Source organism: Anser anser (assembly GCF_964211835.1).
Source record: "Anser anser genome assembly, chromosome: 25".
In the NCBI taxonomy this organism is placed as follows: domain Eukaryota; kingdom Metazoa; phylum Chordata; class Aves; order Anseriformes; family Anatidae; genus Anser; species Anser anser.
The window spans coordinates 5,494,688-5,515,670 of NC_139746.1; the positions used below are offsets into that span (position 1 = coordinate 5,494,688).

General features: G+C 65.0%; 1 protein-coding gene across 6 annotated transcripts in view; it reads left to right on the forward strand.

Moving 5' to 3' along the window:
• CSNK1G2 (casein kinase 1 gamma 2) overlaps positions 1-16,385 on the forward strand; it is a 37,902-nt gene extending 21,517 nt beyond the window's left edge. For 5 of the 6 annotated variants that reach the window (XM_083811467.1, XM_083811464.1, XM_083811468.1 and 2 more), the window contains exons 2-12: positions 2,679-3,173; positions 8,835-8,875; positions 9,422-9,491; positions 9,919-10,067; positions 10,489-10,723; positions 10,946-11,031; positions 11,432-11,516; positions 11,616-11,764; positions 12,087-12,170; positions 15,276-15,382; positions 15,850-16,385. In XM_083811467.1, the coding sequence (XP_083667593.1) occupies positions 2,987-3,173; positions 8,835-8,875; positions 9,422-9,491; positions 9,919-10,067; positions 10,489-10,723; positions 10,946-11,031; positions 11,432-11,516; positions 11,616-11,764; positions 12,087-12,170; positions 15,276-15,382; positions 15,850-15,904 (1,248 nt within the window). In that variant the 5' untranslated portion in view covers positions 2,679-2,986 and the 3' untranslated portion in view covers positions 15,905-16,385. Of the gene's footprint in view, positions 1-2,678; positions 3,174-8,834; positions 8,876-9,421; positions 9,492-9,918; positions 10,068-10,488; positions 10,724-10,945; positions 11,032-11,431; positions 11,517-11,615; positions 11,765-12,086; positions 12,171-13,637; positions 13,746-15,275; positions 15,383-15,849 lie in introns of all 6 variants that reach the window. The other variant, XM_083811469.1, reaches the window with a different exon arrangement.
• The last annotated feature ends 4,598 nt before the right edge of the window (positions 16,386-20,983 follow it).

Sequence of the window (20,983 nt, forward strand, 5' to 3'; positions counted from 1 at the left end):
CCGCCTGCACGGCACGTAGTGGGAAGCCTGAGCAGTTGCTGAAACCGCGCAAAGAGGTGGGTCCCGCTCTCGCGCCGAGGTGCGGGGAGGCGTCGCCTCTCCTTGGCGCTTCTCAGAGGCGAAAATAGATCCGCCGTGCGGGGAGAAGCTGCTGGCCCTGCCCTCGCTCACACGTCCACCCTGCTTTGGGAACGGGGGGGGATCAGAGCATGGCAGCCCCCTGGCGCACCCGGCCTCGCAGCCCGAAACTGGGGCTCAGAGCTGGGCTCCTTTGGGCGGCCGCTCCCGGGGCCGCGGTTGCGCTGTGCCGCTGCGGATGTTTGCCTCGGCCGGGGGAGGCAGCGCGGTCTCCACAAGTGCTCGCAGGAAGCAGTATTTATTAAGGCTAGAAATGTATTTTTTCCCTTCTGTTAGGGCCCTGTCTCGCTCCATTGTCTGAAATTCCCATGCAGAGACTGGCCCATAACTCAAAAAAAAAATAATAATCCCGAAAGCGGGGGCTGGAGCTCCCAGGGCTCTGGCTGTCGGCCGCCTGACTCTGTGCAAACAGTCTGGGCATGAAATCCCCCGGGACCGAGCATAAAGGCCTGATTCAAACCGAAAACGGTGTGCGAAGCAGCACGGCCTGCGCGTCGCCGCCTGCCTCCCCTTCGCCGGGGCCGGGGGCTCCCGAAATGCCCTGCGGAGGAATCGGCTCCCCCGGGGCCCGGCGGGAGGTGGGAGTGGGGCGGCAGGGCCGTGCCGTGCGCCGAACCGGGGCGGAAATTATCAGGGGAGCGAAGAATGAGCAGGATGTCACGTGCCGGCCGTGTGCGCGCGGGGCTGGGGGAGAACAAAGCGCGGGGAAGCCCTGCTCCGCCGCTCCCAGCCTGCTTCCTGCCCGCACGGTCCGGAGCTGCCGGGGCAGGGAGCGTGGGGGCAGGAGGCAGCCCCCAGCCGCCCGCTGGGCTCTGGGGGCTAGCGGGCTCTGCCTGCCTCAGTTTCCCCTGCCCGAGAGGCGCTGGGTGCCAGGGCACGGTGCGGCAGGGAGCTGCCTTTGCCCGTTGTAGGGCGCTCCTGTGGCAGCGGTGGAGTGGCTGAAGCCCTGGGCGTCGCTGCCGTCCGCGGAGGTGTTTGAAGGAAGGTCCGAGATGCGTGGGGAGAAAAGTGCTGGCACCGGGCGCCGGGCCCCGGCCTGGCTGGGCGCCTGCCATCGGTCTCCAGGGCCAGGGCTCTCTGCAGGTATCAGCCCAGGGGTCGGGCGATGGGCGCCGCGCGCCCGCAGCAGCCCCCGAGGCTCAGTGGGGGCCGGGGGCCAGGCACGGAGCGGTCCTGGGGCTCCACCACCGCTGCCCCTCGCGCACCGGGTCCTGCCCCTCGCCGAGCTCCGGCTTGCCTCCCTTCTTTCTCTTTTCCTCCGTTACCTCTTAGACCCTGCCCCCGTGCACCCTTTTAGCACAAGAACCCCCTTTTTTTTTAATTATTATTAATAGCTATTGAGAGCCAATAAAAAGCTTTATGGGCTTTGGCCGAGCCTCAGGGCTCGCAGTGTGCTCATTTCCTGGAGTCGGAGCGCTGAGGGGTGCGGGGTTGCTTGTTTAACCCGCAGGTAACAGGGCCGCGGTCGGCGCTGGTGGCAACTGGGGCTGGAGAGGAGCAGGGGAAGGGGGGGGGGTGGGGGGCTGCCTCTCAGCGGGGCCCGGGACCAAAAGCAGGGGCGATCAGCGCTGGTGGGCAGCGGGCTGTGCATGCGTGTGGCCGGCTGTCCGGCCGGCTCTCACGTGGCCTCCCGGCATGCCCTCCCGGCGTGCCCTCGGTCCTGCCTGGCCCTCTGCACGCTCAGCCCCGTGTTTAACGCCCGGGCTGCCCCGCACTGCCGGGAGGGCACACTGCGGCTCTGGGCGGGCAGGGAGCACCGCTGCGCTGGGAGCTGGGTGGGGGGGATTTGTTGTCCCACCCCCCATAAAGGGGAGCGAGGGGGCGGGTTGGCTGTGAAATGGGGCTGCTGCAGGTCGGCAGCACGGTGGGGTCGTGCCGAACCGCTGGCCAGGTGGGCACAGGGGAAGGAGCTGGCCCGAGGGCTGAGCCCTGCCATCCCTCGGCGGCGCTCCCTGTGGGTGCCGCGCAAGCTCTGGGTTCGTGCTCTGGCTTCCTCTGCCCCGCGGTTTCCTTGCCCTCCGTGCCAGATAGCGAGCAGGGGGCGACTGCCATCCTTCAGAGCCGCGGGTCTGACGGCTCTCCCTCCTGGGTGGCAGCGCCCCGCTCGGAGCAGGACCTGCCTTCGTGTCCCACCCGGGCAAGGCGCTGCGTGACAGCACGGCGCACGCATGTGCCCGGCCCCCAGCTGCTCTCAGTGGGGGTAATGGGCCCTGGCTGCTGCTGGGCCCGGAGAAAGCCCGTCCTCACCCGCCGGCAGCCTTCTCCTTGGGGACGTCGTTCTCCCCAAGGAACTCTTCTGGCTCCGACGCACTGTTTTGCCTCCTGCCGTGGCCAGGTTCTGTTTGTTTTATCTATGGCAGCGTTTTCGAAGCTGGACCCGCTGCGCCGCTCCTGTTCCCCCAGCCCTCCGTCGCGGCGCCCTTCGTCATCGCTAGCGGGCCGTGCCCCCGGGGAGACGGGAGCCGTGGCGGCGCTGGGGCTCCCTCTCGGCACCTCCCTCCCCGTCGCCTCGTGCTCATTTTGTCCCTCTCTTCCCGCAGCTCGCCGAGCGAGGAGCCGCGCTGGGAGGACCATCTCCGCAGGATGTTCTCACCACCAAGGAGCTCCCTGTAACTGGCGACGATGACAATCCCGGCGGGACCTCGCAAAGCACTAACGTTTCAGTAGCCCAGCACCCGTGGGTGGACGCTTACCCCTCCTTCTCCACACCCCTCCCTCCCATCGCACCGGGATGGTGTATTAACCAAGGAGAGCCCCGCTTCTTTTCTCCTCGCCCCTCAACTTTCGGCAGCTCTGGGATTTGTATGGCAGCAGCGTAACCGTGGAGAGGCCGGGGTATCACAAACTTATGGATTTTGATAAGAGAGGAGGGAAAGGGGAGCTGGAGGAAGGTAAAAGGATGTCCAAGACGGGTGGAGGAAGGAGCAGTCATGGAAGCCGGAGTGCTGGAACCAACTCGGGAGTCTTAATGGTGGGTCCCAACTTCCGCGTCGGCAAGAAGATTGGATGCGGCAATTTCGGGGAGCTCCGTCTAGGTGAGAAGGGCCTTCTTCTGTCCTCGCTACGCCTGCTTGTGCCGCTATTGCTGCGTCGTCCTCCCGCAGCGGGAGGAGCCGGTACGGGCACTGGGGATGCTGACCGGCCACGCGGCTCTGAAGGCGTCGCGTGCTGGGGTAGCTCGCGCTCCCGTCGCGGGGCTCTCTTTCCCTCAGCGCATTCCCGCTGTGCTTCATCTTCCAAACCCCCTCTCGGAGCTGGCGGACCGATCGCAGAGGTGTTTCTGTCTCTTTCCCGTACCTGTTGCTCCGGGGCTTCCTCACGGAACGCGCTGAAGCTCAGTCCTGGTGGTCCTGGTGCAGGCTCCCTTGGAGGATGACGTGTGCTGAGGGGCCGCTGTGCTCCCGGGGCTCCCCGTGCTGCGCCCCGTGCCCAGGGAGGGAGGGCGGGAGGTCTGCGTGGCGCTGGTCTGCGGCGGCAGGCACGCGGGGAAGGGGCAGCACGTCACTCTGGGGAAGTTCCCCGGTTGGTAAAAGCGGCTCGTTTCACATACCCTCCGGAAACTGTTATGGAGGGGAGAGAAAAAGGGCTGGATAAAACCCCAAAATTCTCGTGGTCACTTTCAATTTCGAACCGCGTTTAGCAGGAAAGGTTCAAAAGCAAACCCTTCCTCGGTTTGGGGGGTGGGTTGTTCATTCCCAAGGAGTCAAAGTGCCCCAGGAGGTTTTCACCGGGCTTTTAGCTCCCCGGTGGGCAGCCGGGAGAGGCCTGGCAGTGCCAGGCGGCGCCGTGCCAGGGGCGCAGGCTGGCCGCCGCCAGGAATGCGCGGTGGATGCGTCGGCAGAGCCTGTGCCAGGCGGGGCGTCAGCCTCGGCTGGGCCGCGAGCGCTTTGGGGACAGGGTTGTGCCGGAGGGAGCTGGCGGAGAGCCGCTCCCCGGAGAGGCTGGGGGTTCGTGCCGGCCGCGGGGCTCGTTGCCGCGCGGTGCTTGAGCCAGCGCCTTTTCTAGCCAAGCTGGGAGCACAGCCTGCAGTCGGCGGGCTCTTCTCGGCGGGCTCTTGGGGTTTTGAAAGGAGCGGAGGTGGGAGGCTGCCCCGAGCTGCCGGCGGCCCCGGCACCGCGTGGAGGGCAGGGGAAGTTTCCCCACCTCGGCGTGCCCTCAGCCCTTCCCAGCCCCACAGACTGCCGGGTGCCAGCCTGACCCCTCCTGCCCCCGACCTCCCCGGCGGGATCGCCGCTTCATTGCAGAGCGCGCGGAAGGGCGCTGCTTCGGAGCCACTCGGCGGCGCAGGGTCCGTGCCTGGCAGCGGGCAGAGCTCTGCTCCTTCCTCCAGCCCTGCCTGTCCCAGGGGAGGGAGGCTCCTGGGCGGCTTCGGGATTTGGGCCCAGCAGCTGCTCCTTCCACCCCTGCCTGGGAGCGGGTGCCCTCGGGGACTGCGCCTCCCGCTGCGGAGCCTGCGCCGCCTCTTCCAGCCCGGCACATCCTCCAAGGTCCTGCTCTTGTGCCCTGCTTTATTCCGGACTTTTCCCCGGACTCTTGCACTTGAAAGGGAAGTGTGCGGAAAGCCGGAGCAGCTGGGGCCGGCCCTGCTGCTCTGCCCCAGCTGGCGTGCTTGGCACCAAGGGCCGATGTGACCGGGCTCCTCGCGTTCCGGGCGTGGCACCGGCGCGGTGCAGGGCAGCTTCTGGGCCCTCCGTGCGCTTTTCCTCCCCCGTCCCACCCCGCGGTGCCCGCCCCTAACGCCCTAACGGGCTGAGCACAAGGCCTCAGCGCAGCAGCGTGAGCCGCAGCTACGTGGCTCTGCTCCTAAACTCGCGTCGCTCTTCCCTAGGCGTGCCTCTGGGCTGCCTCAGGGCCCAGCAGTGCCCTTGAGACCTGACACAAAGTAGGGATTCCTCCCGAGGAGCTGCAGGGGTCCGGAGGGATCCCTCTGTGCCGTGGTGGTGGAAGCAGGGATGCTCCCTGGCGCGCTGGGCACCCAGGTTTCCCCCGGGAAGGAGGCGTTGAGTCCTCAAAGCAGGCAGGTTTTGGAGGCCAAAGTGTAGCTCAGCGCTTAAAAAAAATGATAAAATTCTTTGCGCTTTTTCCTTTAAAAACAAACAAAAAAAGCCCAGAGATCTTGCAGGAACACGTTTGGAGGCAACTCCTCCGTTCCCGGCAGCGGGGGCCGGAGGGCGAGGAAGTCGTCTCCAAGCAGGTGCCGCGCTGCCCGACCCCACCGCTGCGCCCGGAGGCAGGCGCCGCTCTGCCCTGGGTGCCGGAGCTCAGCCCCCGGCCGGGGCCGCGCGTCCTCCGAGCTTTGGAGGTGTGCAAGCTCAGGGGCCGTTTGTTAAACGTAACAAATAATAAAAAGAAGCTTTCCTTGGAGGCATGAGGCGCTTGCGGGCAGCCAGAAGGGGAAGGGCTTGGCCGGGAGTTCCTGGCTGCCGGAGCTGTGCGTGGATCCCCCCCTTGGTGTCCGCGCTGCCCTTGGCATCCTGCACGAGGCCGCGGCCCGCTGTGACGGCGCTGGCGGAGGAGAGAAGCTCCTGAAAGGTCTGAGGTCGGAGCCTGAAGCAGCCGGGCGCTGTGCAAGCCTTCCGCCAGTGCCGGGCTGCCCCAGAGCTACCTCGGAGGCAGGAGCAGCCGTTTGTCCGTCCGTGCCGCCCTGGGGAGGTGGGGTGAGGGTGCGGGGATCCGGCAGGAGCTGCTGCTTTTGGTCTCCTCGCGCTGAACTTTTACGCGTTGGTCGCTTGCAGCGTTTTGTGCTTGCCCCTCTCCCCCACCCCGGAGTGGAAACATGGCAGCTGTCTTCCTTCAAAGGTAAACGCTGCAAGTTAACTTCTCTTTTAAAACTGAAACAGCACCGGGGAGGGAGGGGAAGACAGCAGGGGGTCCTCGGGCAGCGGCCGAGCCAGCAGCAGGTCGCTGGGGACGTGTCCCTGCCCGGGGAACACGTGGGCTGCCGGGGACGTCCCCAAGCCCGAGCCGTGGCTTTCACCCGCGGCCCCCAGGCACCTGCTTGCCCAGGGGCTGCTTCTGGGGGCACAAACGGTAACCTGAGAAAACGCGGGCGGCGGTCAGCGCGCTGCACCGAGCGCTCCTCCGGCTTCGGCTCCGCCGAGACGTCCGTCCCCGTCCCGCCCGCCCGTCCCCATCCCGCCCGTCCCCATCCCGCCCATCCATCCCCATCCCTCCCGCCCGTCCCCATCCCGCCCGTCGCGGAGGGCTCAGAGCAACCTCAGCTGGGTGCCGCGGCGGGGCCAAGCTGCAGCGCTGCCCGGCAGCTCGCGGGCGTCTGCGGCAGGGAACAGCGCCCGGCCTGCTGCTGGGCGGCCGCTGGCCTCCCTCGCCAACAGCTCACGCTGGTTTTTCCCCTTGGTCTTTCGCAGCCTCCTGCAGAGGAAGGTCAAACTCCAAAATAACCTTTGTTTTTTTTTTTTTATTTTTTTTTTTATTTTCTTCCTTCCCTCTGATCTATGAAAAAGCAACGCTCCGAGGAGCTATCGTTGCCTGGCCCGAGGCAGCTCGTGGCCGCTGCTGGGAGCTTCCGCGCCGTGGGGCTGCCTCGCGGCGGGCACCCCAGGAGCCCGACGAGCCCCGGCGGCGCTGCGCTGCTGCTGGGGGCAGGAGCTCGGTCTGGGGGCGCGGCGCCGAGCCCGGCCCCTCTCCGGGCCGTGACGTGCGGGAGCAGGTGCCTGACCCCACCGCTGCCAAATCTGCCCTCAGCGGGGGGGAATTGGGGCGTTAAGAGGAAGCCGCGTCGGGCTTTCGAACGCTGCGCGGCCCAGCCTGCCCCCCCGGCCCCCCCCGGCCCCGCGGCTCGGCGGCCATCCGACGTGCCGCCCCGTGCGGGTGCCGGCAGCTCCATTTGGAGGCGCCGCCAGCACTGAGCGGGGCAAAGGCCTCTGCAAGTGCAAATATTTGCCTGCTGCCACCCATCCTGCCACTTCTCCATTTTTTTTTCTCCCCCCCCCCCCCCCCTCCAACCCCCCTTTGGTTCCGTGAGGCCTGCGGCGCTGCCTGCTCGCGTGGCAGCCGGGTCCGACCCGGGGCGCCCCCAGGACTCAGCGCTTTCGGGGCACCCAAGCTGCCGCTGCTTCTCCCTGCTCCCGGTCATTCCTCGCAGCTTCGTCCCAGCCCTCTGAGCACCGTAGGAGGGGGCAAGCCACGGGGGTATGAAATGATCGGGGGGTTCCAAGTGATTTGGACTCGTTTCGTGGCCAGCTCCCTTAGGGGCCGGTTTTAGCGTCCCACCAGCAGCAGGGCTGCAGCTCTCCTGCCGTGTATTTGTTGATTTTTTGCCCTATTAAGACCCAGCCCAGCCTCAGGGAAAACCCTGCCGTGATTTTAGGGCTGCATGTTACTGCCCTGAAGGCAGCAGTGAGTTTTTGGACCTAACAGCAAGGCCCTGTGGCTGGGGCACACGGGGGCCCAGCACCATCCTGCCCCCGCCCCCCCCCAGTCCCGGTGGGAGCTGCTCCCTCCTCCTCCCCCTGTAATCCTGCCGCTGGCTCTGGCGCTCAGCAGCTGGCTCGGATGTCACCCGGCGAGGATTTATTGCTGCTTCAGGTGGAGAGCAGCAGTCGGAGCAGATGAAATCTTATGCCGGGAGGAGCCTGTTCCCCGAGCAAATTGCTGCGAGGAAAGCCGAGGGGACAGATGCAGCTCCGCGCCGGGCAGCGCGGCGGCTGCTGGCCCTCGCGCCGCGGGAAGGGCCCTGCCTCCGTGCCCCTGGCGTGCCGGATTGCTCGGGCAGCAGGGGCTCTGATCCGTTTGCAAACCTCTCGCCTTTTTCTTCGTGGACCTCGGGCAGAGGTGGTGCTGGCGCTCCCCAGGTGTAAGCACCTTCCTCGTGCCCTCCTGGCTCTGGTGCAGACGCCGGAGCTGAGCCTTTGTGTAGCTGGGGGTGTGAAAACCCCGCAGGGAAGGTGCTGAGCTGTGTCGGAAGCCATCAGCAGGGCTCTGGGGCGCTGTGGGAGCTCTTCCAGCTCTCCTGGGCACCCAGAGGCAGCCCGGCCCTCCTGCGGCACATGGGTGCCTTCAGCTCCTCGCACGGCGCGGGGCCGTGCTGCGGGTCTGCTGCCAGCCGAGCATCAGCGGGGGCACCTGGGGGCCTAAATCTGCCCTGGTGCCGGGCTCAGCACCGTTCCTCAGCTCCTCCCGGCCCCGCCGCCTGCTGCCTCGCCTCCGTCCAACGGCGGGACCCAAGAGGGGAGGCCGGCTGCCGGGCTTTGGTCCTGCCGGCCACGCTGCCCCTGCGCCCCGGGGGGGCCTCCCCTTCCTCCCTGCCACCCTCCGCGTGGTCCCGCTGCCCGCAGGCGCCGTCCCCAGCCCCGTCCCGGCGCAGGGCAGCTGCAGCAGCCCCCTGGGGAGGAACGGGCGGCTCTGCGGTGCCGCAGCCTCGCTGCTTGGCCGCTCGCATCCCCGCAGGCCAGCGTAGGGAAGCTGCCCCCCCCCTCCCAGCAAGCTTGGCGGCGGCCCCCGGCAGCCGGGGGAGGAATCCGGGCGCCCCATCCGGGGGTAATTAGCAGGCGTGTTGCAACGCAGCGCGGTGGGCTCCGGCTCCTGCTCGCGCCTCGAGGCCTGTTTGTGGGTTTGGGAGCTGCCGAACCTGTTGGGGACGTTCTGCAGGCCCCTGGGGGCTGCAGCGGGTTTTGGGGGGGGGAACGCAAAGGCTCACTCACTGCCAATGCCTTTTTTTCCATCTCTCCCTGCAGGAAAGAACCTCTACACCAACGAATACGTAGCTATCAAATTGGTGAGTCTTTTTGTGGTCGGGGGGCGGGGGGGGACACGTTTAGGCAGCCTCAGAGGGCAATTGTTCGCCCTGCCCGGCCTGTTAAAGTGGGTCGGGACAGGCTGCGTACGGGAGCTGCGCTCGCTGCTAGGAATTGAGGGCACGCAGGCAGCCAGCGTCATTCCAGGTGGGGTGATGCAGCCCTGGGGAGAGCAGCTGGGGCTCCGCTTCGCCAGGAGCTGGCTGTGGCCTGCCGTCAGCACCCCTTCAGCTGGTACCAGCGCAGAGAGCTCCTGGAGAGCGTGGTCCCACCGACACCAGCTCTGTGAACGCCTCCCCCAGCCCCTGGCTCTCTCTGGAGGGGTCGGATCAGGCTCCCGCGTGGGCTGGTTTCCTCTCCCTATCCCCTGGGTCTTTGTCTTCATTTTGCACTGGTTTTTCTCACCCCTGAATGCTGCCAGCCCCAGCTGCTGCCAACCTGTGAAGGGGGAGTCTGACAGCCAGACCTCCTGAGCGTACCGCTCCGTGCCACAGCCTTACCTCTTTGTTCTCCTTCTCTCCTCCAAGGAACCCATAAAGTCCCGGGCCCCCCAGCTGCACCTGGAGTATCGGTTCTACAAGCAGCTCGGCAATGCAGGTACGGGGCCGGGGCCGAGCCGCCGCGGGCAGCCGGTGTCTGGGCGATGGGGCTGGGGCAGGGAGAGACTCCTCCAGAGGTGTCGGCAACTTCTGCAGCTTCGCTCCCCAGCCCGAGCTACTCTGCCCATCTGCTCGGCTGGGAGAGGCTGTTCTTACGCAGCCACATCTAATCTTTGATCCCTTTTTATTTAGTTCTTCCCCCCCCCCCCGCCTCCCCCGCAGCAGTCAGGGGTGCAGACGGAGCTGTCTCCCTCGCCCTCCTGCCAGGAGCAGAGCCTGCGGCATGGAGAGGCGGGGGGGCGGCGCGGTGACCTCCCACCAGCAGCCCCCGTGCTGGCTCCGGGAGCGGCGTGGCCGTGACAGCGGGGCCACGTGCTGCTCAGCCCCGCCGCCACCGCTCACAGCCCCCGCTCCGTCTCTTGCAGAAGGAATTCCTCAGGTTTACTACTTCGGCCCCTGCGGGAAGTACAACGCCATGGTGTTGGAGCTGCTGGGCCCCAGCCTGGAAGATCTCTTTGATCTGTGTGATCGGACCTTCACGCTCAAGACCGTCCTGATGATCGCGATCCAGCTGGTGAGCGCGGCACCTCGCCTGCCACTCCCTGGGGGCTGCGTGGGGACCCCAGCACCGGGCGGGCCTCTCCCCGTCCCTCGTCCTCTCCCCGATGCGGGAGGGACGAGGCACGGGGCTGTTCCCTGTGCCCGCCAGGGTCGTGCCGGGTGGCCCTGGCTGACCTGTGCTCTCCCTCGCCCTGCTCCAGGCACGGCCAGGTGTCTGTGGCTGCGTCGGAGATGCGGTTGGACCAGAGCTAAAGACCCGCTCTGCCCGTCCTTGCGGCGCAGTGTGAGGCGCAGCATGAGGGGAGCCGGGCTGCTGGCTGGGTCGAGGCAGTCTGAGCAGAACAGGGCCCGAGGGAGGAGGGCACGGGGCGTTGTGTCCGCGGCTGCGGTTGGCGCGTCTCCACCGCGGTGCTGACCTCCCCTCCTGCCCCCAGATCACGCGGATGGAGTACGTCCACACCAAAAGCCTGATCTACAGAGACGTCAAGCCAGAGAACTTCCTGGTGGGGCGGCCGGGCAGCAAGCGGCAGCACACCATCCACATCATCGATTTTGGCCTGGCCAAAGAGTATATTGACCCCGAGACCAAAAAACACATCCCCTACCGAGAGCACAAGAGCCTGACGGGGACAGCACGCTACATGAGCATCAACACCCACCTGGGGAAAGGTGCGAGCGCGCCGTGTGGCCAGCCCTGCCTTGGCCAAAAAGGGGGAGGGAAGGGGGCTGCGGGGCACGAGCTCCCCCCTGCCAGTGGTGGGGCTGGGGACAAACAGCTTCTCCTTCAGCCTGGGGGGGTGGCAGGGGACGTGGGGTGCTGCGGGAGCTGGTGGGGACAGGGAAGGGGGCTGTGGTGGGAATGAGCTCACGACTGCTTCTTGCCCCGCTCAGAACAAAGCCGCAGGGACGACCTGGAAGCGTTAGGACACATGTTTATGTACTTCCTCCGCGGGAGCCTTCCTTGGCAAGGCCTCAAGGTAACGGCCAGCTCCTGCTGTCCCCACGCACGGCTGCCACGTGGCTCTGGCTCTGCCCCGGGCAGCAGCCGGGAACGGGGGAAGAAAGCTTTGGCCCCTGGGGTGGCCAAGGGTCGGTGCCTTGGTGGATTCCGGGGCTGTTGCTCTGAGCTCTGTGCCCGACCCTCGCTGTGCTGAGCGGCTGTAGGGGCCCCCTCTTGGTGTCCCCCCCTCTGTGGGTGTCCCAGCTGCCATCCTAGTGGCTGTGCTGGCGCTGCGCTCGCCCCCAGCCTGCCCAGGGCAGGTTCCCAGCAGTGAGCTCCCGCTGCCGCCTGGGCCAGGGGGACCAAGACCCCGCTCCTTGTCTGACAGCGCCCGGTGCCTCCCCCTCTCCTCCTGACCTGCTCCTTGTCTCCGCCAGGCTGACACGCTAAAGGAGAGGTATCAGAAGATCGGCGACACCAAAAGAGCCACTCCAGTGGAGGTGCTCTGTGAGAACTTCCCAGGTGAGGGCTCTGCGTGGCCCGTCCTCGTCCCCAGCCTGGCCCCTTGCTGGCCTGGCACCGTGTCCCCCTGCCCCAACCGAGCCTGCTCTGTCCCCGCAGAGGAGATGGCCACGTACTTGCGCTACGTGCGGCGGCTGGATTTCTTCGAGAAGCCCGACTACGACTACCTGCGGAAGCTCTTCACAGACTTGTTCGAGAGGAACGGTTACGTGTTCGACTACGAATACGACTGGGCAGGGAAACCGCTGGTGAGCGGGGAGGGAGCCGGGGCTGGCGCGGGGTGCTGGTGTGAAGGAGGGCCCCAAAGCCAGCTCCGAGCCGGGGAATCGGAGCTGTCACCCGGGAGTTGGAGGCTCCTGGAGCTAAGGGGAACCCCGCGGCCCAGCTGGCGCCTCGCTTTCTGCCACGGGCACCCTGCGTGGGCTCAGTGCGGCCGCACACCGGGCGGGGAGGTGGAGGGGCTGGGATCTGGCCCCGATTCCGAGCTGCTCTGTACGTTCGGAGCAGGCGGTGGTGGGTGGCGGGAGGGCCGCTGGGGCGCAGCTGACGTTGTGCTTGTCGTGTCCCCAGCCCACCCCCATCGGCACGATGCACAGCGAGGTGCAGGTGCAGCCCCCGAACAGAGACAAAGCACAGCCACACACCAAACACCAGGTGAGCAGCGGCGCGGCCCCGGCCGGGGCTCAGCACCGAGGTCGTGCGTGGCTCAGGCTTCTGAACTGCGCAGCCTCAGCGCCCAGCAGGGGCTCTTCATGGAGGAGGGACCGCGGCGCCCTTTTTCCCCCAGTGCTGGCTGGCGGAGGGTTTCCTCCCTGCGGGTCTGGGCTTGAGGCTTGCGGAGGACCCTGGGCTGCGTCCCCGGGGCCAGGCGGCTGGCAGAAGCAGGGGGGAAGCAGCCGCAGGAGGCTGGAGCACAGCTGGGAAACGCCAGGGCTGGGCTCCAGCTCCAGCTCCAGCGGGGCTTAGCGCTGGTGGGTGTGAGCACGGGACACGCCGAGCCGCCTCGGTGCTAAGGGCGATGCCCCCGGTGCTGCATCCCCCCTGGGGCAACGCGCCGCTGTTTGCTGTGCCGCTTCTCTTTCACCGCTGGGACACAGACACGGGACGAGGGAGGGGTGTTCCGGGAGGGTCTGTGGGGCAGCTCGGCAGCGTGTGGCCCCACAGCGGGCACGTGGGGCCGAGCCGGGGGCAGCGCAGGGCAGAGGGATGGGCCAAGCTGCCGGCCGTACTCCGGTGCCGTGGCCCGTGCAGGAAGCATGGTCTGGGGACTGCCACCAGCAAGAGCGAACCGCACACGTTTCCCTAGCTGTCCCGTACGGACCCTGGTCTTCTTGGTTTGAGCATCCAAGGGGAGCAGGCGGGCTGGAGCCCGGCACGCAGCACCCGCCCTCCCGCAGCCACGGCCGGTGGCTGGGCAGCGTCCCTAGGGAGGCGCGACGTCTTCCGAGCGCATCTGGCTCCTTCCTGGGAACTCGTCCCCCGTGAGCTCTGCCCTCTGCCTCCTGCACGTGACAAGTGCCGTGCTCGACGTCTCTTCTCGTGGGCCGTGGGGAAAGCAGAGCACAAAACTCCCGCAGCACTGAAGCAGTTTGGGACGTGGGGGTCCGAGGACCCCCAGCAGCCGTGGGGCTGCGCCACGCTCCCCGTGCTGAGGGTTTGGCAGCGGGGCGCTGCATCGCCGGGGGAGCCCTTGGGGCACGGCGCAGCTCGCTTCCTCGCCGTGTCACCACGAAGAGCCTCTGCGGAGCGGCTGCCAGACCCGCCCAGAGCGGCCGAGCTCCGTGGGGCAGCGCGGCCCCAGCTGCTCCATGCGGAGGGAAGAGCCCGGTTCTCTGGGGGGGGCTGTGGGTTGAGCGTGGCAGGGAGGGTGCAGAGCCCACCGTGTCCCAGCGGCGGTTTCAGGGAGGAGCCGCCGGGACAGCGCAGGGCGAGCGCCCTCCGCAATCACAAACTCGAGCTGCTCCGGTCATGGTTTTGCTTTTGCATGTCTTATTTTCTCGACTCCTTTTGCCACTCTTCTCCCCGCCCTTTCCCTCCACCTCTTCCCTTCTCTCCCCCATTCTTCTTCCTCTTTTCTTTTCTTTTGTTTCTTTTCATTCTGTTCCTCCTGCCTGTCGCGAGCAGCCGCCCGAGGGGACGGAGTTGTGGGATCCTCAGGCCGGTGGGCAGCCTGCCGAGGAGCCTTTGGGAGCTCACCTGGCAGCCGGCAGGCTCGGGGGGTCCGTCCAGGTACACGCAACCACGCGCCGAGGGCATGGGCGGGCTTGGGGGACAGCAGAGCCAACCCGCGCCAGGCCCAAGCGTGCCTGCCGGCCGTGCCAGGCGGCAGCCCCGCTCCTCCGCCCGGGGCCGCGCACGCCGGGCTCTTGGCCAGGCTGCGACACGCCGGCACAGGGCTGGCCCCGTGTGATGCCCGGGGCCCTGCTCCCGGCTCGCGGCCGAGGCTGGCGCTGCTTCCCGGGGCTGCCGCTGGGACTCGCAGGGCAGCTGGAGATGGGCACAGCGCCGGCTCTGCTCCGTGTCTGTCCCGGACACGGCCTTACCCCCAGCGGGGATTTCCCTTTGCCTCCATCGCTCGAGTGGAGCGGCGGCTTTGAGCCCGGCTTCTCCTCCCTTTCCCTGGGCAGCCCTCAGCCTCGGCTCCCCGCCTCGGTCCCGTCCCTGCGCCGCCAGCCCCCCGCTCGCCGCCTCCTGCCCCTGCCTCGGGCTGGCCGGCTCCAGCCCGCGCGGTCGGGTGGGGGCACCTGCACCAGGGGCCCTGAACGCCCCCCAGCCGGGCCTGTGCTGCTTCCTCTGTCTCTGCTGCCGTCCCCGCCGCCGCTGCTCACTCCCGCTGCTCTGTGACGGATCTCCACGGGTGCTGGGTCCTGGGCTTTCGCTCGGCTCCCGTCATGAGGGCCAGGGCCGGCCGTGGGGACAGCTCAGCCTGCCCGGCTCCTCCTGCGTCCCCTCCCTGCCCCTGCGGCTGCTCCCCGCTCCTGCTCTGCCGGCCTCCCTCCCATCTCCGCCCGCGCCCGGCGCTGCGGGGGGGTGCCGGTGGCTCACGGGTCCCCGGGCTCGTTTCGGGGGGGCTGTCGCTTGAAGGAGCCCCGCTGGCTGGGCACCGTGGCTGTCGGGCGGCAGCTCTGTGAGCCGGCGAGGGGCCGAACGTCCTCATGAGGCCAAGCAGCTTGGCGATGCCTGCGCATCCCCCAGGGTGCTCCTGGCTTTGCAGGAGCAGCAGAGGGGTTTTCAGGCAAGTCCCCGTTGCCTGTGCCAAGCCCACCCCTGCCTCGGTGACCGGGTGTTCCTCCCGGCCCTGCCGCCTGTGAGCAGGCAGGGCCCCGGGGGGCTGGCAGGAGCCTGTGGGGTGGGCGCTGGGCTCGGCCCCACAGGGCCCAGCAGTGCCAGGGCTTGGGGTCCAACGGCGAGAGCTGTGTCTGGGTGCTTGGCTTGGCAGAAGGATGGTGTGGGGCAGCGAGCAGCGTCACGGGGCCGCCAGCAACCCCTGGCCTGGGGGGGGTGTGCGGGGGCGCCGGGGTCGTTGCTGCGCTCAGTGCCGAGGCGGAGCAGCGCTGGCTGGGCGAGGGCACCGTCCTCTTGCCCCGTGCGGGGACGCCGGTGCTCCTGGCTCTGGCTCTGGCAGGGCAGGGCTCGGGGGGCTCGGGGGGGGGGGGGGGGCCGTGCCACCACCTGGGGCTGCCATGGGGCCGGGGACGAGGCTGGGGACCAGCTGGTGCCCCGCAGGATGCCCCCGCACTGACGCTCACTTCCCCACAGGTGATGAGCTCCACCAACGGCGAGCTGAACACAGATGACCCGACTGCAGGACATTCGAACGCCCCCATCACAGCCCCCACCGAGGTGGAGGTGACAGACGATACAAAGTAAGGATGCGCCCTGGCCCTGTCCCCTGGGGCGGGCGCTGGTCAGGGCTGCCGCCCCGCGGTGCCCTGCCTTGCCCCCCTGGGGGAGGAGCAGCCCAGCAAACATCTGCAGCTCCTCACGGGGACCCAGCGAGCGGTGTCCCTGCAGGGCCACCACCCCCAGCCCCTTCCCAAACCCGGCACAGCGCCCGCGCGTGCAGCTGGGGCCGTTCCCTCTCGGGGAGCCCCAGGCTCCGGCCAGCGGTGTTTGCCGTGGCTGCCATCGAGTGCCAGGGCCAGTGCCACCATGGCGAGCATCACTTGCTGTGGCCATCGCTGCGCTCCGCACCCGGCCCAGGCCATGTGCTGGGGCAACTCTGCCCCAGGTGGGGCTCTGCCGGCTGCCAAAGGCTTGGTGTCCCCTGATCCCCCGTGGGGGTGCTGATCCCATCTGGGCCCGGGCACTGACGGGTCCCCTCTGTCCCCAGGTGCTGCTGTTTCTTCAAGAGAAGGAAGAGGAAAACCACCAAGCGTCGCAAGTGAGCTGCCGGGGCCGGGTGGAGCGGCATGCGCGAGGGCTCCTCTCCCTCTGGCCGTGGCTGGATCTTGACCCGTGGAGCCGGCGGCGGCGGCCCCTCGGTTCGGACGGGGCTGGGGCCGAGCCAGCTGGCCTCCCCCGGCGCCCCACGCACAGGCGGGGAGCGGGGCCTCCCCAAACTGCTTGTCCTTTCCTCCGCCACTCGCCCAGTGCGTGGCCGTTTACTCGAACCAAGCCCGACTTCGCTGAAGTTCCTGCGTCCGTCTAAAAGAAAAAAAGAAAAAAGAAACGGCAACAAATCCACAGCGTCACTTGCTTCTGAGTCTATTCCTAGTTTGAAACGGGGATCAACTCTACAGACTCTAAAACGTCGCTGTCTTAGAAGAAGCAGAAGACAATTTCGAGAGCAGTGGGCTAAGGAGGAATTTTTTTTTTTTTCTGTTGCTTCTTTGTCTCTTAAGTTAATTTAAAGTGAGTCTCGGTGCAGAGTGCTGAGTTGTCAGTCTTTGACCGTCATCTTCAGTGTTACCGAATTCTGCTCTTTCGTTAGGGCCCCTTGCCCCCGTCCCCGTGAGGTTTCCCCTCCCCTTTCGTTAATGCCTGTGGTGACGAGCGCTGTGGTCTCTGGTACGGCGAGAAGTGCTGGGTGCGTGCGGGGCAGGGAGGGGGGGAAATGCGTTTACACTTCTTTTTACGATGCACTTTTGCTAGCAATACAAGTGATGTTTGGTCTTGCCATGAACAGCCAGTGACTCCTGGGGCAGGGGGCACCGGGACAGGACCGAGCCGGTGTCAGGCAGCACCAGAGGGACCCGCGAGAGCACGTTTCAGAGCGCAGTTGGAAGGAAAAGCGTCTCCTCTCTGACGCTGTGATGTCTTAGGGCTGGATTTGTTTCCACAGCAGCTGTAGGTCTGTCAGGCAGCACAGGGCAGGGCCTGTGGCAGCGTTTTCTTGGCCTTGGTTTTACAGCCCCCTGTGCCGTGTGTCTGAGCCCCCCGGGGTGACGGCAGGCACAGGGCGAGGGCGCAGGGCCTCGTGCCAGGGTGGGCGCGGAGGCATTTGGCAACGGTGACCGGCTGGCGAAGGGCACCGGGGCGGCCAGCGCTGCCGCAGCCACCAGCCCGGCAGCCTCTGCCCGCTCCCCCCCGCAGTGGGGCCGGGTCTGATTCTGCCAGGGGAGTGGGGGGGTAACGAGGGAGGGCGGGAGGGGGCCGGGTTTTTTTTTTTAGCCATCGTCTCACCCACAGGCGCAGCCCCCCAGGCACCCTGCTCCTCACCACCCCAGGGCCACTGCAGCTTTCCCACGTGACTGACCCCGCGCTGCTGTGTGCACTGATCACCACACATTGGAGGGGGGAGGGAGGGGCACGCTTATCTTTACCAAAACCCTGTTGTTCTACCCCGAGAGCGGGGCTGAGGCTGTGCTGAGGCTTCTGGGGGGGTGGGGGTGGGGGAAAATGGGAACATCTGTGGCTGCTTCGAAGCATTTGTCCAAACCGAGCATCTCGGGAGGGAGGGGAGGCCCCAAATAGCACGAGGGGCTGCGCCAGCCCAGGGGGTGCTCGCCCTGCCCTGCCCCAGCACCCATCGGGCACCTGCGGCCCCGCGGGAGGGCGCAGCGCCACGGCCCCGCTTCTGCCTGAATTCAGGATTGAACCCAGCTTTGGCTTCTGGGCTGCAGCAGCCAGGGCAGCCCCAGCTGCCGCCGCATCCCCTGGCCGCGGTGGGGAGCGATGTGCAGCGTTTGCCCTCACTTCCCCAGCGAGGCAAAGAAACAAAACAAAACGAAAAAAATCGCCTTAAATCTTCCCTGGAAGCAGACCCTTCTCAGAGCATCGGCTCAGACAAACCCAATCAGAGGCCGAAGAGGAGCCGTGGAGGGGCAGGGACACGGCCAAGGGCGTTTGCCTGACTCCAGCTGCTCACCCGCTGCCGCCAGCAGCTGCAAGGGGGGGGGGGTGAGGGCTGCAGCCCCCAGGACTCCCGGTCCTTCCAGCACGGAGTCCAAACACTGAGATTGTACGTGAGGGCGTTTGTTCCATTGCGAGTTTAGTTACTGCTTTAAAACAAAGTGTACAGAAATGGCATTTAAATTTCTCTGATGCTTCTTTGAAGCCATAGAACTTAGGGGCTTTTGTTTTTTTTTTTTTAATAAAAAATATAAAATAAAAATAATAATAAAAAAATCTTTAAAACCCTCCACTTTTGTCTGTGTGTAAATGCGTGGCCCTAAGGGTGGGACATGGGTCTGCACCCCCTTTTCCTCTGCAGCTCAACAAGTAGCGTTTGCCCCATGCCCCACGTGGGAGCTGCCACGGCCCCTTTGAGGGCTGGTGCCTCAGCCCCAGATACTCAGGTGCCTTTCCTGCTGTTAACGCTGCTGAGCTGCGGCTGCAGCCCCTTGTTTCTTTTCCATGTGAGCAGCAGGAGCAAAGGCCAGGGGTGCTCAGGGGAGCTACAGCAAGGCGATGGCTCCAGGCAGCTCCCTGCTCGGCCCAGCTCTTCCCCCAGGCTCCCCGGGGGTGGTTTAGGGCTCAGGCTGGAAGTCGATGGACACAGCTTCCCCAGGGCAGAGCTGTAGCTCAAGAAAGGAAAAGAGCAGGAAAGAAAAGAGCAGAAAAGAAAGAGCAGGAAAAGCCAAGATGGGGCCTCGTGCCTCCTCAAGGGCGGCGCTGATGCAGTTGCAGGGTGGGAAGAGGCCAGGGGCCAGGCTGAGGGTTCCTGGGGAAGAGCAGCAGGGAGAGGTCCTGTGATTCTGGTTCATCCATCCCAGCGAAGATGGGGTTTGCCTGCACCACGCTCCACCCAGGGCCGGCTGAGGGCTGCAGCCTGGCTCAGGGCTGCCCCAGTCCAGGGCATCACCAGCACCAGGCTCTGGCACAGCCCCGAGGCACTGAGCAAGGCGCAGCCGCTGCATGCCCATCAGCTCTCTTCAAATCAGGAAGAAACTCTGTAAAGACAACCTGAATGTCTTTATTGATTTCCTATTTACAAATCACAAAGCTGGCCAAAAGCAGAGTGTGAACACTGAACGAGAGCATTGGATACATTCATCAATATAGCACTGGAGTCGAGACAGTCCCAGCTCTGCTCGGAAGGTGACATGGTACAACAGAACGTCTCATACTTTTGGAAACAGGCAAGTCCAACAATGAATTACATTCATCTATCTACAAAAGCCAGAATTGCATCAAACTGCATAAAAGCCGTAAGAACAGAAGTTGCTCAGGTGTAGTTCAGAGTCTGACTCCTCTCCCCCCCCCCCGACAGGACAAGCAACCAGACCTACCTTGTGGCTTGAAAGCACGAAAGGTGAATTTGGGAAAAGAAATTGCATAACAAAAGAGCAGTAAAAACAGATGCTTCAGGGACAAGCCAGCAAGGGCCCGTCCACCTCAGCTGAGCTAGGTTACAGCAAGGCCTGCCTTCAAGTCCTGCTCTTTCGATAGCCAAGTGTGCAGCTTTGCTTCTTCCGTATTCCAATTATTCCCACTATTGCCACCTATATACAGAAGTGCCCGAGGTGCTGCACCCACCGCAGCCAGCCCGTCACGGGGCTCACGCAGGCCCCGAGGTGGCTCCGGGCAGGGACGCAAAGCTGCCGCCACCTCTGAGCGGAGCGGCAGAGCGCAAGCAGGGGTGCGTGCCCCAAGGGGCTGCCCCTCAGAGGGCAGAGCTCACCTGTCCTGCCGATCCGCCTCGCGACACCGCTTGCATTGCACAGAGTCAGGTTCAATAACTAAGTCATGGACCCATCAGATGTTGGTATTTTTTTCCTTTTTTTTTTTTTTTAAAGTACTGGCCATATTAAAAACATCCTACCTTGAAGCAGGCTTACAATATACACATCTTACAACGTCTTCCTAGAGAACGTAACACACTATCGACATCTCTAATAGCTACTGACTACGAGGTGCGGGGTGTTCCTGACCGTATTACTGCTGCGTGGCTGACAAGGAGACACCCGGCCGGCCACAGGCTGAGGACAGAGCCCAACCGGAGGGAGCAAGGGGAAGAGACGCAACTTCCCCAGCGAGCGAGCAGGCACTCAGCCATCCGCATCAGCGAAGGATGACCAGGTTTCAACTTCCAGCAGCTGAACAAGTTGGCAACTGCCGCCGGGCCAGTCTGGACAGCCTCGTACGCCCAGGGCAGAGGGGGAGGTTTGCAAAAGGGAACCTCAGCGTTGAGGCAGCACCACAACGTGCCAGCAAGTCCCACGCAGACTTTGGAGGGCTCTGGACACCCTGCCAAGATGTCCTTTAGTTACGGCTTCCTCTGCAGAGGAAGGGGAGGGAAAAAAAACAGCCTCCAGTGGGCAGCGCCTCCTACCTCCTCCCCACAGGGTACCTTTACCTACTCGGCTATGGCTGAACCTGCTGACGGGGAAAACAACCAGTCCTGAACAGGTAAGAAGGGAGCTTATTCACTATTACTGAACTAGCCAGCCCAAAGCCAGGTGATGTTTGGAAATACCGTATCTTCCTCCTGCGCCTGTCCAAACAGGCACACTGCAAATATACACCGGCAAACAGAAAATCTTTAATGTTTTCCTAAACTGTTCCATAAATCCTCGTCCATCTGCTGCGTTATTAGGTAACAGGCGGTTGCACATCAAGCCTCTTCCTATTTTGCATCAGGGCAGCAGTGCTCTGAAGCAGCCTAGGAGTGGGTTAGCAATGCACAGAAACAAACAAGAAAAATAGAAAATGCATTGAAACGTGCATGAGAACAGCAGCAATACACAGGAACATGGGGGCCAGGTGAGGCAAGTTCCCTTGCTTGCTCCAACTGACAAATCCCAGCACTATCTGCAAACAAAGGATTTGATTAGCACAGTAACGACTAGTACAGATTTCCCTGCTGCTAAACGCTGCACGGGGTTATCTGAGTATCACCCATCATTTTGAACACCATACGGAGTTTGGAAGAAGCACCACGGGACTCAGCAGAGCAGCTGCCCCCAGGAGAGGACAGAGCCTGCCCTGCCAGAGCCGCTGCCCCTTCTCAGCCCTGCAGGGGAGCTCACCTCGCTGTCACCAACTGCCCAAGGTAAAGGATTGTCACAAATTAGTGAGAATAG